Source organism: Battus philenor, unplaced genomic scaffold (assembly GCF_028537555.1).
Source record: "Battus philenor isolate CCGP_79_NKW_IND1 unplaced genomic scaffold, ilBatPhil1.0.hap1 SCAF_20, whole genome shotgun sequence".
NCBI classification, from domain to species: domain Eukaryota; kingdom Metazoa; phylum Arthropoda; class Insecta; order Lepidoptera; family Papilionidae; genus Battus; species Battus philenor.
Window position 1 is genome coordinate 531567 of NW_027181683.1, and position 17522 is coordinate 549088.

Consider the following 17522-nt stretch of genomic DNA (forward strand, 5'->3'; position numbering starts at 1 on the left):
TTTAAATTCAATTAATAAATATATAAATTAACATGTGTTTTTACTTTAAGTTTTTAACACTAAACTTCACTACAGTTAGAAATTTACAGGAAATCAATATCAGGCAAGTAGGGGGTCTACCCAACACGGAAAAACATGGCAAGGGATCTACGACACAAAATAGCTTGGGAAACTCTGTTTTAAATGATATTGAATAGAATAAATACGTAGTGTAATTTAGTAGTTATAAGTAGAACTGTTTAAAAACAGGTATAGTATCTAGTTACATTTGCATGCCGATACTGGCTAAACATGTGATATTTATGTTTATAAAATTGTAACAACATTTTAACCATGTTTACGGAAATAAAAATATTTTCATTACATATATGTTATATACTATAAAATAAAAATTAAAATATATATAATTCAGTTGTTTCAGGTACAAAATATGATACGTGTTTAGTTAGAAAAATTCTAACATTGAGCAAAGAAAACCAGCAATGGATCCCGGACATTACGATACAGACAGAAAACAGAATCCAAGGGAGAGAGCGAATATATTTTCAAAATTGTGCTTTTGGTATGTCTTCACTTATTACGTTCACATTATGACATTACTTATGCGCCACCTGTAATAATAATATTACAGGTGGCGCAAAAGTAATGTCATACGTACAAACATAAATGGTTTAGTTAGTTTATATGATAATAATATAAAACTAATTTATATCTATTGTTAAATTGGTGAACAGGGAACGCGATGAACCACCCATTAGTAGGACGGATGATATAGTCAAGGACCTCGGTCGATGAGGACACCGCAAGACTGGTCAAAGTGGCAATTTTTGTGGGTGGTTTATTCAAATTTGGAACTTTTAACTGTATTCTTATTGAGAAACTATCTTTTTTATCTATTTTTTTGATTCTACTCTGCTTCGCAAGGTGTTATAGTTGTGGAGAAGAAGCAGTATGAAACTCCACAACAACACAACCTTTAATAAAGTTTGACATAGGTTTATACATATACACTTTATCAGATATAGCCTAAATGAAATCAAAATAATCAGGCGACATCACTGCCAAGGATTCTTGTCATTTAAACATTCTTTTATTGAATAATACGCCATTTTTTTTTAATTTTGTAAATGTTTCGAAGTATTTTATTAAAAAAATATGATTTTTATTACAAAGGAATAAGAGACTATTTGCAGTCGAAACTTTGGTACAGACAGTTTTTCACGTTACCTTGTAAATACACTATGGGCTCACCCTATTTCTTTTAATTTATTATAACATGATGATAATGAAGTAATAAAACTAGTTTTATGATGAAATTCCAGACGCGAATAAATATTGACTATAAATGACATCACTCCGTTTTACGTGATGATATAGCTCGGTGATGGTTTGCTTTAACGATTAACACGTTTATAAAAGTGATCACAAAAGAAACTAAAAGGAATCTGTTATTGGCTTCACAGACCAGAATGCGTTTGGAATGATCAAAGATGCCGTTTTATAGGTGATCAATTTGTTTCTAAATTCTCATTAAAGACGCTGATGATCAATTTTATGATCAAGTAGATTATCACCATCAAAATCATCGGCCACTGATGTCTACAAGGACAGAGAAGCTTGCTAACATCGTCAACGTTAAATACAGGCCACTTTCAGTTCTATTAGAGCAGTATAATAATATAAATGAAAAGAGTCCGTGATATGACCGCTCATATGTCTCTCTCTGTCTTTCATACGTTGAAATCAACTGTTTCTGTTTCAGGTATACCCGCGGTTTATTCGTAAAAGGACGTAAAGGCGATCTCAGCATCACAGATCTGTACAGGTTAGATTTATCATATATACATATACATATAATTTTCCAAAAAAGATCATGATCCTTAGTAGTGACAAAAAACAGGTTAAGTTTTTGTAATTGTAATTATTTTCGTGTGACGTTAGCTCGTTTCGTGCCGCGGGGAAGTCCCTCATTTGACATTTATCCGGTCATTCGATGTTGGACCACGCACCGCGGATGTCGTGTCTTGATCGCTAGTACCAATATAGATAGGCCTTGGATCTTTTTTGTCATTTTAACATTCCTCATTTGATCCGTCCATCTCAAAGGTGATTTTGATAATTAATTTATGCATTATATGAAAATATTAAAAATTCGGTTTATTTATTGATTCACCCTTATTATAAATTTTGTAATGGCGGACTAAATGCCTTTAGGCATTCTCTATCAGTAAACCAGAGGTCATGCCGAGGTAATTAGTGTGCAGGTGACTAAATGTTCAAAAAAAGTTACTTGGTAATAAAAATATGTGGTATTTATATAAATACTATAGTATATGTATATCTATACTTAAATGAATATATATATATATATACATGTATATATATCTATATACTAGCTGAACCCGTAAACGTTGAAATTAAAGGGTTGATCGTAGAGGGGTGAAAATGAAGGTTTGTATGTATTTTTAATGCCACATCATAAAAAAATAAAAACAAAATATTTCGTCAAAAAATTTAAAAAATAAATTTGAGGGTGAACAACCCTTATCACTTAGGGGTATGGAAAATAGATAGTAGCCGATTCTCAGACCTACTGAATACGCATATAAAATTTGGTAAAAATCGGTCTAGCCGTTTCGGAGGTAACTAATACACACACACACACACACACACACACACACACACACACACACACACACACACATATATATATATATATTTATATAGCACACACACATATATATATATATATATATATATATATATATATATATATATATATATATATATATGTGTGTGTGTGTGTGTGCTATATAAATAATTCGTAATTAGACAGTTTTGTTGATTCTTCCGCCAAAAGCTCTGACCTTCTTTAAAAACATTTATCAGTTTGTTGACTCCAATGCTGAGGGTAGGTGGATTCCAAAAAAGAACGTTTTGGAGAAGAGAGTCGGTAGCAACTGACAGCAGAATGGTTCTCAAGGTGGTGACCACGAGTGGTGACCAAACGCCGTTAGACGCGGCGTCGATAGGCTTCTCTTTGGGTTCGACAATATAGTTAAAGTCGAGAATTCAGTTGTCAATATAGGCCTATGTTTTTTAGCAAGGTGTATCGGCTGACATGGTGATAAAAAGGTGAATAACCTCATAATAATTCATTATGATGATAAACAACGAGTTTTTAAGCATGAAGGACATATTGCTGAATTAAAATTCAAGTTTATCACCAATTTCATGTAAGCGAGGACAAAGTTATTTGCAATTTTTATTGTACAAAACTGCAGTGTACAGTGGATATACATCGTGGGAAAGTTTTGAATTGAATCTGAGATATTTAACGTCTGTTAATTTTTGGAGAGATCAATGATTGACCTTCAAATGGTTTGGCAGGTTTTTATTTACGTTCAGTCAAAGTTTAAGTCGAGATAACGTTACGTTAGTTAGTAAAGCGACATCTATCGAGAAGAACTAACAACAAACTCAGTTGTGTTTGATTTTTTTTTTGACGATTGTATTAAAAATTAATTTTTCTCGAAGAATTTACACCTAAATATATTTATTTTGAATATGCTCCGAAAAAGAATAGTAGGCTTTTTATTAGAAACCGTGCTAAGTAAATTTCTTGAATTATTTACAGAGATAAATTAATACATGTGTTCTTGAATACTCGATACATAAATTTCTTTTAGAACATTAATATGTTAATTTTGCAACGATATACTTTTAAAAAAATAATTTGAAATTGTCATTTAAAACTGACAAAGACCACGTTTCAAAATTAAAGATTTGTTGCTTGAAAACTAGCGATTGACAATAAGAGAAATCGCTGATGGTGTTGTAATATCATTTGGTTTGGTGGTTTGGTTATGTATAAATAAAGATAAAATGTAAGATAAAATTAAAGAATAAAAATAAATAAAATGTACCTAGCCACCTTAGAGTAAAGAAGATGATGTAAGAAAGGCGAGGAAAGAAAAAAGGTATAAAGGAGCAAAACGAAAGATATTGTGAAGGACAAAAGTAAAGAATGAAAAATATTGTGACGCGTGAAAGAGAGTAATAAATAAAGAAAAGACTGAAAAAATTATTGAACAATAAAGTCCCTGATCTCAAAAAGTTAGGAGTAAGAGAGGCCCCCAATAGCGGGGGTTATTCAAAAAAAAAATCAGTTGGTTCAGCCCAAATCATTTTGAAGGATGTTTTGTTTCAATGGCGTCAAGTCTCGATTGGTCGATGTCATACTATATTAGTTCTTCGCGACTTTTTTGCCAAAAACTCAACTCATACCGTTTAATGTCTACTACAACATGTGTCTTATATAATCTTGACTTTTTTTTTTGTTTTGGTGGGAGAAATCTTCCGGTATTCAAGATGCCCTGTCTCTGGGGGGAAGACAGGGGTATGTGGGATTCCTACTCACTAACCCCCCCCTCCCCCCCGGTGGTCGCCCTATGCGCTAAACGGGGGACCGCGGTATCTCCCGTTTAGGGATCGCCACGCGGTCTTCCCTCGCGCCGTGCTATTTTTCGATAGCCCGTCCCGGGGTATGCGTGTTTACGCTACGCCCGAAACCCTCGTGGTGCTATCACGATGGTTCGAGACCACGTCGAACCATCGTCCGCCTCAGAGTCGCCGAAGCTAGTGGGAGTTTAGGGCCCCCATCCTAGGGGAGAACCATTCACCGGAGGGCCGTCGCGAGGCGCGTCTCTGCGCTGACGGCGTCGTCTCCGAGCGGGATCTGTCCTCTGCCGATCCCGTTCGGCCGCCTCCTTCTGGACCATGACGGTCTCACAAAAAGAGGCCACGGCCCTCCACGCCGATGACCCGCTCAATATATTGACTTGCCTTGTCTTGTCTCAGCGGGCTGGTTTCCGCAACCAAGCTAACCTAACTCCTCGAGAATCCCAGCAGACTCTCCATGTTACCAGCGATCTCGGAGAGGCACCTAAGCGACTCGAGATGGATAGTCCTGTAGGATGCTACACTCGTATATCGAATAAGTACGTGAGCAGTCTCGTTCTTCTCCAGGCAAGCTCTGTACAAAGGACTGTCCGTAACGCCGAATGTGAATAGATTTAAAAAAAAACCACGACTTGTTAAAGTTCCTGCCAACAAGAGCAGTTGGGGTTGTAACAGCCGGAGCAGGTCGTTAAAGAGCCGGCAGCTGATGGTAGGCATTGCCTGTCTTGCTTATCAGCACACCTCATGACTCGTCTATTGTTCTCTGTATTATTTAATGGAATCAGGCGTTACCTTGCGGAAGTCCATCCTAAGTAAGAAAAGGACCAATAGTTACTTCCGCACATGCAGTGGTAGTCGTGCGACAAAGTGCATCGCCCGCCAGCCCGCTGATAAATGCGTATGCGGCAAACAATGCGAATCACACAACTGCCACCGCCAAACCACTCAACACGTGTTTCACCCCTCCACGAGGCATCTTCAGGAGTTATGTTACACCGATAAGTGCCAAACACAGAGTCTCTGAATTGAATCCTAGTATGCTTCGCACCTAGAGATCTGGCCTTACCCATTAATAGTGGGATGAGGGGCTCCGGGCCTTAAAAAAACGTGTAAATGCGTTTAAAGTCTACCTAAACGTGCTTAATTTTCGTACAGTCTACCACAAAATTCGTAGTAACATAGGTATTTTGTTCTACTACACAAAACCTGGAAAATTTTACAAGAAATATCGTTTAATATTAACAGATGCACACCAGGACATCGTGCCGCACAGCGGGGCGACACATTGGGTGCAAAATGGAACGAGGAATTCACAAAAGGTAATATATCCTTTACAGGCTCAACTCATCTCTGAAATATGTTACATTATTTTTATCAGGACTACAAGTATTAGAAACAAAAATAATTTAAATAAGGTAATATAAAGCAGTGATTTCCAAAGTGGTCTATATCGACCCCTAGGGGTCTATGACAACCTGCAAGGGATCTACGTCAGCGAAAAAAAAATTGGGGGTCCATGAAATGAAAATGGGGGTCCTCGATAGTGGATCTCAACACATACACTGATAGTACCTATTTACTTACATCATACCTATAATATTAAAACATTTACATTATTTATAAAAGTATCTATGAAGTAAAAAAATATTGTATATGTTTATAAAATTGTGTAAGTTGTAGGATTATTAAATTAACATGTGTTTTTACTTTAAGTTTTTAACACTAAACTTCACTACAGTTAGAAATTTACAGGAAATCAATATCAGGTAAGTAGGGGGTCTACCCAACACGGTAAAACATGTCAAGGGGTCTACGACACAAAAAAGTTTGGGGAACTCTGGTATAAAGGCAATCAATGTCAAACCAATTTTAAAAAGTACCGGATTTAATTAGTAAAAACTGACGAATAAATTTCAGGAAATGGAGGTAAACCTTCTCTTTTACGCGCCATCACAAAAGTCTACGGTCTCAAGTTCATCATCGGAAATGTTATTTTTTCTCTACTTGAAAGCACTATAAGGTGAGTACATGGTTACATATTTCTAAGATGACCTTCGTATATTAGTTGTGGCATTCTTCCTAGATATTTTGGACATTTTCGACGATGTTTTGATTCGTTATAGTTTCCAATTGAATCATTTATAAAGATCACTCGTTTACATCAAAACAAGTATGTGAGAACATAATTTGATAGAAATTACTTAATAACAATAATACTCATTTATTTCATATTATAATAACTATAATTAACCATATAAAAACATAGAACGCAAACAGACAAAAAAGGGAAAAAACTGTACTTATAATAAATAGATACACACACATGAAAACATTACTTAATTGTTACGAATGGTACAGTATCCGTGTATATACGTGTGTGTATGTTTTATGTTATGTTGGTATATGTGTGCAAACGCACCTATTAAACATGGGAGCACAGACAGGCTGCGATATATATATATATATATATATATATATATATATATATATATATATATGTCGCCCGCTCACTATACCCCAATTTCGTAAGCGACGGGCAGATAGGTTGGTCAACAAGCGTTTTATGTCTTATGACGTCTTATTGATATTTGAATTTTGTTTAAATTTATTTATACCAGGGGTGGCCAAACTGCGGCTCGCAAGCCACCTTTGCGCGCTCGGCAAAAGCAAAGCTGCGGCACGGCTCTTTGAACGATTATTTTTGGCTCCGATTGATTGTCGAATTATTTCAATTATTTAAACTATGTCAGCTCCTGGGAAAACGAAACAAATTACAGGTGTGAAAAAATCCAAACAGCGATCATAATTAACTAACCGCCGTCTTGAGTATAATTAGTAGTGCTGTCATATACATGTGCTATTATATCTAACTTCAATGCACATATATTGTATTTTTGTCATATAATTTCAATAAATATACACCTATCCCTCGATTTACACGGTAGATACGTTCCTGAGAAAAAAACGTGTAAATCGAAAATTTAAATTTGTCAAGTCAAAACCGTGTAAATCGAAAAACTTGCAGAAAATCCATAATTTTGCCATTTAACAGTTGTGATTTATTTTCTTTCAATATTTTTTGGTGTACACAGAAATAAAAATAAAATGCATTGACAAGTTAAAATATTTAATATATTAAATATACTACAGAAGAACAAAAAATAAAACCAAAGGTGTTTTATTATCCTTTATCACTGTCAGAAAATACACTCATTCTTTTATTCGGAATCGAAGGTTCAAATTCACTTTCATCACTCCAAGTTATTTGTGCCGATGCGATGTTTGAAGCAGAAATATTTACATTATGAGAGATGGTTATACAATCGGTTATTAAAACGAAAAAAAAAATTATTTGGAAAACCGTGTAAAAGCGAAAACATGTAAAACAAGTACCGTGTAAATCGGGGGATAGGTGTAATTTTAGTAGAAACATTTTCTTTTTCGTATTAAATTGCAGCTAGCAAAAATTTCAAATTTCGAACAATGTCTCGAACTATCAAGGAGCTACGCTACCCTTGGTATATTAGCATATAAGATGATATAGCCAGTGAATAAATAAAACATTCAACAGTGAATGAATGAATGAATGATTGAATGATAATATTTAATTTCAGACTATCAATACCGATGTGCCTTGAAGGTATGATAAACTACTTTTCTACCGCACAGTCGGGTATAACAGTGTCGGATGCATATTTGTACGCGTTCGGAGTGGTCGGGTGAGTGAACAATTAGAAATATGTAGAAAGTTCTAGAACATTACGTCATACAAGTTCTTAAGGAGTCGAGAGGTTCTATATGCTATTATACTGAATACTTCGACTTATTCTTATCGACTTATTTTTGGTTTTGATTTACTATTTGCAACCATTCTATTCGTTTTAAACGTATTATTACATCTAAACTTATTTCATTCCATGCAAATATATATTTTAAATGTTCTACATCCAAACTTTTCCATTGCATTCAAATATATATTTTAATTTAAATATTCTTCCATTTCATCTAAACTTATAATTAATTTTTAATGTCCTACATCCAAATTAATTCCGCTCAATCCAACGATATAAGTTTTTAAAACGTATTACATCCAAACTTATTCAATTACATTCAAATATATATTTTAATATAAATTTTCTTCCATTTCATTCAAACTTATAATTCATTTAAAATGCTGTATATATATTATAATTTATTTAAAATGCTGTACATCCAAACTTATTCCATTACATTCAAATATATAATTTATTTTAAATGTTCTTCCATTTCATCCAAACTTATAATTCATTTAAAATGCTGTACATCCAAACTTATTCCATTCTATCCAATGATATAAAATTTAAAACGCGTTACATTCAAATTTATTCTATTACATTCAAATATATAATTTATTTTAAATGTTCTACATCCAAACTTATTCTATTCTATCCTATGATTTAAATTTTTAAAAAGTATTACATCCAAACTTATTCCATTCCATTCAAATATATAATTTATTTTAAATGTTCTTCCATTTCATCCAAACTTATAATTCATTTAAAATGCTGTACATCCAAACTTATTCCATTCTATACAATGATATAAATTTTAAAACGTGTTACATCCAAATTTATTCCATTACATTCAAATATATAATTAATTTTAAATGTTCTACATCCAAACTTATTCCATTCTTTCCAATGATATAAATTTTAAAACGTGTTACATCCAAATTAATTCCATTACATTCAAATATATTATTAATTGTAAATGTTCTACATCCAAACTTATTCCATTCTATCCAATGATATAAATTTTAAAACGTGTTACATCCAAATTTATTCCATTACATTCAAATATATGAATAATTTTAAATGTTCTAAATCCAAAATTATTCCATTCTATCCAGTGATATAAATTTTTAAAACGTATTACGTACAAACTTATTCCATTCCATTCAAATATATATTTTCTTTGAAATGTTCTTCCATTTCGTCCAAACTTATAATTCATTTTAAATGTTTTACATACAAATTTATTCCATTCCATCCACATATCATTTAAGGCCAATCGCTCCTGTAGTTTCTAAGAATTTTATTATAGCACGAAAAAGTGTTACGTTTCATTAAAATTAGCAACTCTTGAGTTTCTGGCCAGTGCTTCCCAACTTATCAGCATTAGCCGGTGGTATCTTACTGTTTGTAATGTTGAATTAAAAAATGAATACCACGGATCGGCAATCACAGCATTGTACTGCCTATAACGTGAACAGACGATCTAGTTAACATTTCCCAATTATGGGCAAAAGCATCATCTGCGTACCATAATACCACTCTGATGTCGTCTACCTGCCTGCTAAACGTGGTGATTATGGTATATCCCCCCATATATACCTTTGGGAGAGGCATATATCTTGGAGCGTGTATATGAAAGCTTCCTGAAAGCACCATTAACACGTTCACTGCGGGCCCAATTTTGAAGAACTTTCAGCTGGTGCGGCTGAGGTCGAATCAGCCTCAAGCTGAACTTCCTAGTAGTGCGGTTGAGGCCTTTTCTGCCTCATGTTCATAAATATTTTTTTACAATATTGAGTCAATGCTTCGCAGACATAAAGAAAGCTATATTTGTCTTTGTCATACCTCATACGGTTGAGTGTAAACAGCTGCCGCACTAGAGAGAAAACACGAGTTTTACGCGCCGCACCAGTGCAAAGTTTACCATGAGGCTGAATCGACCTCAAGCCGCAGTGAACGTGTTAAAGACGTTGGTAGACGTTGTATGCAGTCAGCTACCAACCTGTTCTATTGTAGCTCTGTGAGCGAGGCCTATGCCTATTGGACGTCTTATAAGTGAGATGATGATATTGGCCCGATGGGACCTCTGGGACCTTAAAGTTCTAGAATAGAAACCACAGACCGATATATGCAGCGTAGGACGTCTGCCCCCGGACTTCCCCCCCCAAAATGCAGTGTCTTTTTTAAATGATACATATCTCACAGGTTGCAGTTAATAAATGCAGTCATAATGCATCCAATGTTCCTGTGGATGTTGTCAATGAGTATGAAACTAAGGGTGGCATGTTCGTCCATGATATATAGAAAGGTATGTATTGATAGCGCGAAATACGCGTTGTACGAGTGACTGTAATTATCATCATCTTATCCGATAGAAGCCTAGACATAGGCCTCCCCCTATCGTCACCATGATGACCGGTCCTGCACTACCCACGGATGTTTTCAGCGACCTTCTCTATGTCGTCGGGTCAACTAGGAGGCCTGAGTGGGGGGGCCGTATCTACAGGCTCGAGGTGTTCATTTTATCAGATCAAATATAGATTAAATTCCTCCTTTTTCTTCAGTCCCTAACTACAAAAGTCAAGTCATTCTAAATCTCATTCTACCCACAGGCGGCTTTGCATACGGAGTTCTATCAAAACTGTAGTATCTGTTCGAGCAATCACATTTTGTCTCTTGAAGTCCCCTATGATATGATTACCTCAAAAATCAAAAATATTTAAGGCGAAGGCCTCACTTAGTCATATTGTCCATGGCACGTTTTTTTAAAACATTAGGTGACTTAGACATACACTTAAGAAAATAAAGTGAAATATATGTAAAAGAATAATAAATGTAATTTAAAAAAGCCGTATATAACATCAAAGTTACAAACACTTATAATACAGTGAAACTGTAATTAAAAATCAGTCAGTATTTATAAAAAAACGTATTGGATATGTGAAGACATAGGTTTCTCTTTCAGCTGCTACGACTGGATGTGACCGTGGGCGGGCAGGCGTCCGAAGGTCTTGCTGGTCACGTGGTAAACCTGCTGACCACAGATGCGCAGCGTTTCGACATGGCCATACTGTTCCTTGTCGACCTGTTCCGAACGCCTATTGAGAGCGCATTCATCGTCTACCTCATGTACCGTCAGATTGGAGTTTCCACACTCTTCGGCGTCGCCTTCCTGTTGCTCTTCATTCCATTGCAAGGTATCATAATTTCATCTTTCTTATTATACAGGATGATTTTTATAGGGGTAAATGGTTTAGGGGTATGTATAGCGGGTACTAGTCCATCTTTGATCACCATCTCGTCTGTTGGAAAGCAAAGATATGATCGATGATGAAGCAAGCGGACGTAATAAGAACCTCTGTCTCGCCTGATGTTCAGCGAAGAAGTGGTCTACGATGGTACATGCATGTCTAAACCAGTGATTCCCAAAGTGGTCTATATCGACTCCCTAGGGGTCTATAACAACCTGCAATGGGTAGACCCCTGTTAGGGAAAAAAATTTGGGGGTCCATGAAATTAAAATGGGGTTCCACGATAGTGGATCTCAACACATACACTGATAGTACCTATTTACTTACATCATACTATCTTATAATATCAAAACATTTACATTATTTATAAAAGCACCTATGAAGTAAAAAAGCAGACGAGACATCATTAGCCGAGGAGATTTAAGATTAACCCTTACAAAATTGACGTCAAATGTTGATAATTTATTATTAAAGCATCAGGTTCATCCTTCTCACTAAAAATATTGACTTATTGCTTATTTTATTTTATTCATAGTTTATTTAATGTTACGTATATTTTACATAACAGATACGAAATTTTATTTCGAGTAGATTTAATTTAAAATCAATTAATAAATGTATAAATTAACATGTGTTTTTACTTTAAGTTTTTAACACTAAACTTCACTACAGTTAGAAATTTATAGGAAATCAATATCAGGTAAGTAGGGGGTCTACCCAACACGGAAAAACATATCAAGGGGTCTACGACCCAAAAAAAGTTTGGGGAACTCTGGTCTAAACCTATTCACTCTTGTCTTTAAGACTCTTCAATTATAATTGGCTGGAATGACGCCTGTAGGTTCTTCCACACCTTGGCTGTTAGAATTATAAAAGTAGTCGCGAAGCTCTCAGTGCAGGTGGAAGATATTTCAACCGTGTACGAATGTGAGTCCGTACGTCTTGTTGTCCGATAGAAGAAATGTATAAAGAACTTCAATTAAAGGTTACCTCGGCAAAATCTCCAGCAACCTCCGGCATCAGACCACAGTGAGAACAGACCATAGAATCCGGCTCATGAACGAAGTCATCCAAAGCATCGAAGCCATCAAGATGTACGCGTGGGAAGAGGCTTTCGCTAAAATTATTGGACAGGCTAGAAAGTAAGAAATTTGTTAAAATAGTAACACACGTATATATAAGAAAGGAAGTAGTGTATAGCTACTTAGGCTATGCAGCAGTAGTCGTGCAATGAAGTATGCGGCAAACAATGCGAAACACAACTACCACTGTTAATTTACTCTACTCGTGTTTTATCCCTCCACGGGACATCCTTAAGAGTAATGTAACATTAACGCCAAGTAACGCTAGAATCTATTAGATACACACACACACACATATATATATATATATATATATATATATATATCCTTTTCAAAAAAGTTAAATACTTCATCGATCTGGCTGTATGTGTACATAAAAGTAGTTAGTTTGGCCTTTAATACAGTTATATTTAAAAATAAGCAAAACGTAATTTTTGAATTTAGAATCTGTCATTTTTATAAGAATCTTTATTGCATTTTTTTATTATAATCATGGTTCATCTACGGGGTGGTCTAGAACTTACCACCCCGTTCTATTTATTTTCTAAGTCAGGCCATAAACACTATTATTATTAAAAAATAAACAAAATATGACTTTTGAATTTAGAATCTGTCATATTTATATGATTTTTTTCATACTGTTTTCTTATTTTCGTTTTAAAACGGAGTGGGGTTATTGCATTACATAAACTAGGTATGGTGCCAAATACAATTTTTAAAATTCTCCATACGCTTGGTATTAGTCAAATGTTTGTGTACAAGGCTTTGGTTAGGTACAATGAAGCCTCCTCTGTTGGCTATTTAGGTAGTGTTCATAAGAGAGAGACTTTCAAAGAAGTAAGAGAAAGAGTTCGGAGAAATTCTGTCCGAAAGTTCTTGTATTTATTCACTATATGAAACCACTAGATGGACCTACGATATAGGTTTCAAGAAGTCTCTAGATGCGGGCATCGCAAGATAGGTAACCATAGCTATCTTTGGAAGAGGTATATGATATATGACATGGTGATAAACTGACAAAATTTCAGAAAAGAAATGAACGTGCTAAAGAAAATGTGCTGGCTACGCGCCGTGATGATCTCATGCGTCAAACTGAACACGAAGGTCGCTATCTTCATCAGCATCCTTTCCTTCATCTTCTTCCAAAACGACCTCACTGCTGCCAAAGTCTTCGTCATCTTCTATTATTACGAGAACCTTAAATATACTTTGGTGGACTTCCTTCCAATGGCGATAGCTTTCGTTCTCGAGGCATACGTGAGTGTGCAGAGAATCCAGGAGTTCCTTCTTCTACCGGAGGTGGACAATTCAGATGGTGTCGACCTTTTGAAGATCGCAGAGGATGATGCAAGAAAGAGCAATGGCGTCTATGAAAAAGTTCGAACTGAGTGAGTTCTCTTATTTTTTAAAAAAATAATTATACAGATAGCATACTAGTCTATGTCTTCCACTAGGACTGATGCGGAAGTTGCTGACTCGTTATATTTAATGGAATCAGGCGTTACCTTGCTGAAGTCCATCCTAAGTAAGAAAAGGACCAATATTTAGCCACTTCCGCACATGCAGTGGTAGTCGTGCAATAAAGTTCACAGCCCGCCAGCCCGCTGATAAATGCGCATGCGACGAACAATGCGAATTACACAATTACCACCGTTAAATCACTCAACACGTGTTTCACCCCTCCACGGGGCATCCTCAGGAGTTATGTTACACCGATTAGTGTGACTCGTTATGGTGGCAATCTTTGATGAAGACTTATACCTTCCAGTGGATATCTAACCGCTGCCATGATGATGATGATGAAATATATCTGAAGGAAAAATAGCCTAAGTATATTTTTAAAGGGTGATATAAGGCTTGAAGATATGATGAACATCAAATGGATTCAGGCATTACTTTGCGGAAGTCCATCCTAAATAAGAAAAGGACTAATATATAGCCACTTCCGCTATGTAGCAGTAGTCGTGCATGCGCATTTATCGGGGGGCTGGCGGGCGGTGCACTTTATTGCACGACTACTGCTACATAGCGGAAGTAGCTAACATATTAGATATGATGAACATCATAATCATCAGAACGTCCACTGCTGGATATGAAGATTTTCAATGGAACCGATTAGAAGCCGACATCCAGATCTTCACAAGGTCATCTGTATATTTTGAAGGTCAACGTCGTTTATTCCAGAACCATGTTTCTCCTATACCTCGCTTATTTTAATACAAAACTCAAGAGATTTAATAAAATAAAATTTCGAAAAATGGTCTTTGAGTGGTTCTATCTCGTTCTTTTCCCAAAGATGGTCACGTTGATCAGTCCTGGACTCACGCATCCAGCGAGATCCTGTGACTTTAACTATTTCGACAGTCCCACTAGTGAGGTACTACCCACGTTGCATCTACCGACTTGTGGTGTGCCTCAAACATCTTTCGGCTTCAACAGCCATCGCTTGCACGAGCGATATTTATTATTTTTTAAATTCCTATTAGCTCTCAAAGATTTATATAAAAACTGATTTAATATATCAACTAGAAATAATTAAAACAAATTATGCTATGTTATGAGGTCCTGAGAAAGAGTGTCCTTGTTTACGGTTCCACATATTTAATGGAATCAGGCGTTACCTTGCGGAAGTCCATCCTAAGTAAGTAAAGGACCAATATTTAGCCACCACCGCACATGCAGTGGTAGTTGTGCAACAAAGTGCACCGCCCGCCAGCCCGCTGATAAATGCCTTTATCAGCATTTATCAGCGCATGCATGTGCGGAAGTGGCTAAATATTGATTCTTTTCTTACTTACTGTTCCTCAGTCTCTACCTTTATTTACTCGCGGTACGCGCTGGTGGGAGATAAGGAGCGTGGGACGCTGGAGTGGAACTTCTCTTATATCTGCTCCTCATAATACCAGCTTCCGTAACAAGAGAACCCAGTTGAACTCTAGTTGAATTCTTCGTGATGTACACATGTGGTCACTGTGTTTTTTTATGGCTCCCGCTATTGGGGGCCTCTCGTACCCCCTATCTTTTGTGGGACAGGGACAGGGACTTTTTGGGTAAATTTATTTAATTTTTCACAGAATTTTTAATTATTTTCTTTCTCCCCTTTCATACTTCACATTGTCTTTCGGTCTATTCTTTCATTCCACAATTCTACTGTCTTTCCCTTTTGCTCTGTATCATCTTTCATTTATTCCTCATTTATTTTTACATTTTCTTAAATTACATTGTTATTTTAAATAACATTTTTATTACTTAGATTCTATAATTATTTTATATCACTGTGTTGCAATGTTTATCCCACTACTGTCTCTCTCTCTTAGCATACCTGAAGAGGAAATGCGAATATTGAAAGTGGAGAAGCAGGGATCGGAGATGCTGATAAGTCTTGAGGACTACTCTGCACACTGGAAGACCACGGAAGAGAAGACAGACATCAGAACACCAGCTCTAACGGATATCAATTTGACGGTAGGGTAAACTTTTTTTTTTGTATATATTAATATGTACAGTATATCAACGTGTTTAACAAAGCCTATTTAAAACAATTAAAATTTGTTCTATTGTTTCATTGCGTAGATTATGCCGGGAAGTTTGACCACGATTGTAGGTACCGTGGGAAGTGGGAAGTCGACGCTGCTACAGGCTATGCTAAGAGAGCTCACCCCCAACGCTGGACAAATACATGTTCGTGCCACTATCGCGTATGCATCTCAGGAGCCGTGGCTGTTCGATGCATCGGTTAGTATTAGCTTCGATTTAACTTATTTATCAAGGCAACAGTACGTTTAAAAAATATATACAGGATGATTTAATATAGGTGTGAAGATTTAAAGGGGTTGACACCTATTTTAAATGGACCCTTCTTCTTCTTGAAGTGCCTCTCTAACTAGTGGAGGTTGGCTATCAGCTTCCTGCTCTCTTCCTTATTTTTGTTTCTGCGTAATAGCTCAGCAGCGCTGGCGATTCCGGTCCCCTCTCTAATGTTACGAAGCCACGACTTCTTTCTCCTACCAACCTTCCTTTTACCAGCGACCTTTCCCATCATGATAAGTTGAAGGAGATTGTATCGTTGGTGTCGAATGGACATGGACGAAATGTAATGGATGAAATGGACCCTATAAAGTGATTACTCTGAAATATGTTACATAATTTTTTTTTGTTACATTGTAACGCGAGGGGCCAATAGGTTCTAGCAGTACAAAGTCAGCAGGGACATATCGTAAACAATATTTATATTTCAAATAGACGGAAATTACTTTATTTTATATGTTAGATATATATATATACTAGCTGATCCCGCAAATTTTTTTTGCAAAATTTTTTTTTAAATTTTCAATTTAAAAATAAGGGTTGATCGTAGAGGGGTGAAAATTTAGGGTTGTATGTATTTTTGTATGTTGTATCATAAAAAATAAAAACATTAAATTTCGTCAAAAAATTGGGTACACTTAGGGGTATGAAAAATAGATAGTAGCCGATTCTCAGACCTACTGAATACGCATATAAAATTTGGTAAAAATCGGTCAAGCCGTTTCAGAGGAGTTCAAGTTCGAACACCGTGACACGAGAATTTTATATATATATATATATATATATATATATATCTATATATATATATATATATATATATCTAACATACTTTAAAAGCTTTTACACCTGCAACTAATTGTACAGGTACGTCAGAACATACTCTTCGGGCAGGAATTGGATTTGCAGCGATACAAGAAGGTGATAGAGTGCTGTCAGTTGCAGAGTGACCTGGACATACTTCCTCATGGAGATAAGACTGTCGTAGGCGAGAGAGGTGAGGCCAGGTGTTGAACCTCCATCAGGAGTATATATTATGTGCATAATAAATCAGAAAAAAAAAACACTAAAATATAGTAGTACCAAAAATAGTGCAATAAACAGTATAATATAAGATGATAATTATAAAGAAAATACGTGTTTAAATATTT

The 17522-nt window shown here is 35.7% G+C and overlaps 1 protein-coding gene across 1 annotated transcript in view; it reads left to right on the forward strand.

Annotated features, from left to right (window-relative positions):
• Positions 1-418: 418 nt before the first annotated feature.
• LOC137922938 (probable multidrug resistance-associated protein lethal(2)03659) overlaps positions 419-17522 on the forward strand; it is a 41243-nt gene continuing 24139 nt past the window's right edge. Inside the window, exons 1-12 of the mRNA XM_068766049.1 lie at positions 419-562; positions 1763-1825; positions 5707-5780; positions 6379-6481; positions 8076-8180; positions 10440-10542; positions 11200-11431; positions 12471-12627; positions 13596-13955; positions 15885-16032; positions 16141-16302; positions 17239-17368. Coding sequence (XP_068622150.1) covers positions 483-562; positions 1763-1825; positions 5707-5780; positions 6379-6481; positions 8076-8180; positions 10440-10542; positions 11200-11431; positions 12471-12627; positions 13596-13955; positions 15885-16032; positions 16141-16302; positions 17239-17368 — 1717 coding nt within the window. The 5' untranslated portion in view covers positions 419-482. The remainder of the gene's footprint in view (positions 563-1762; positions 1826-5706; positions 5781-6378; positions 6482-8075; positions 8181-10439; positions 10543-11199; positions 11432-12470; positions 12628-13595; positions 13956-15884; positions 16033-16140; positions 16303-17238; positions 17369-17522) is intronic.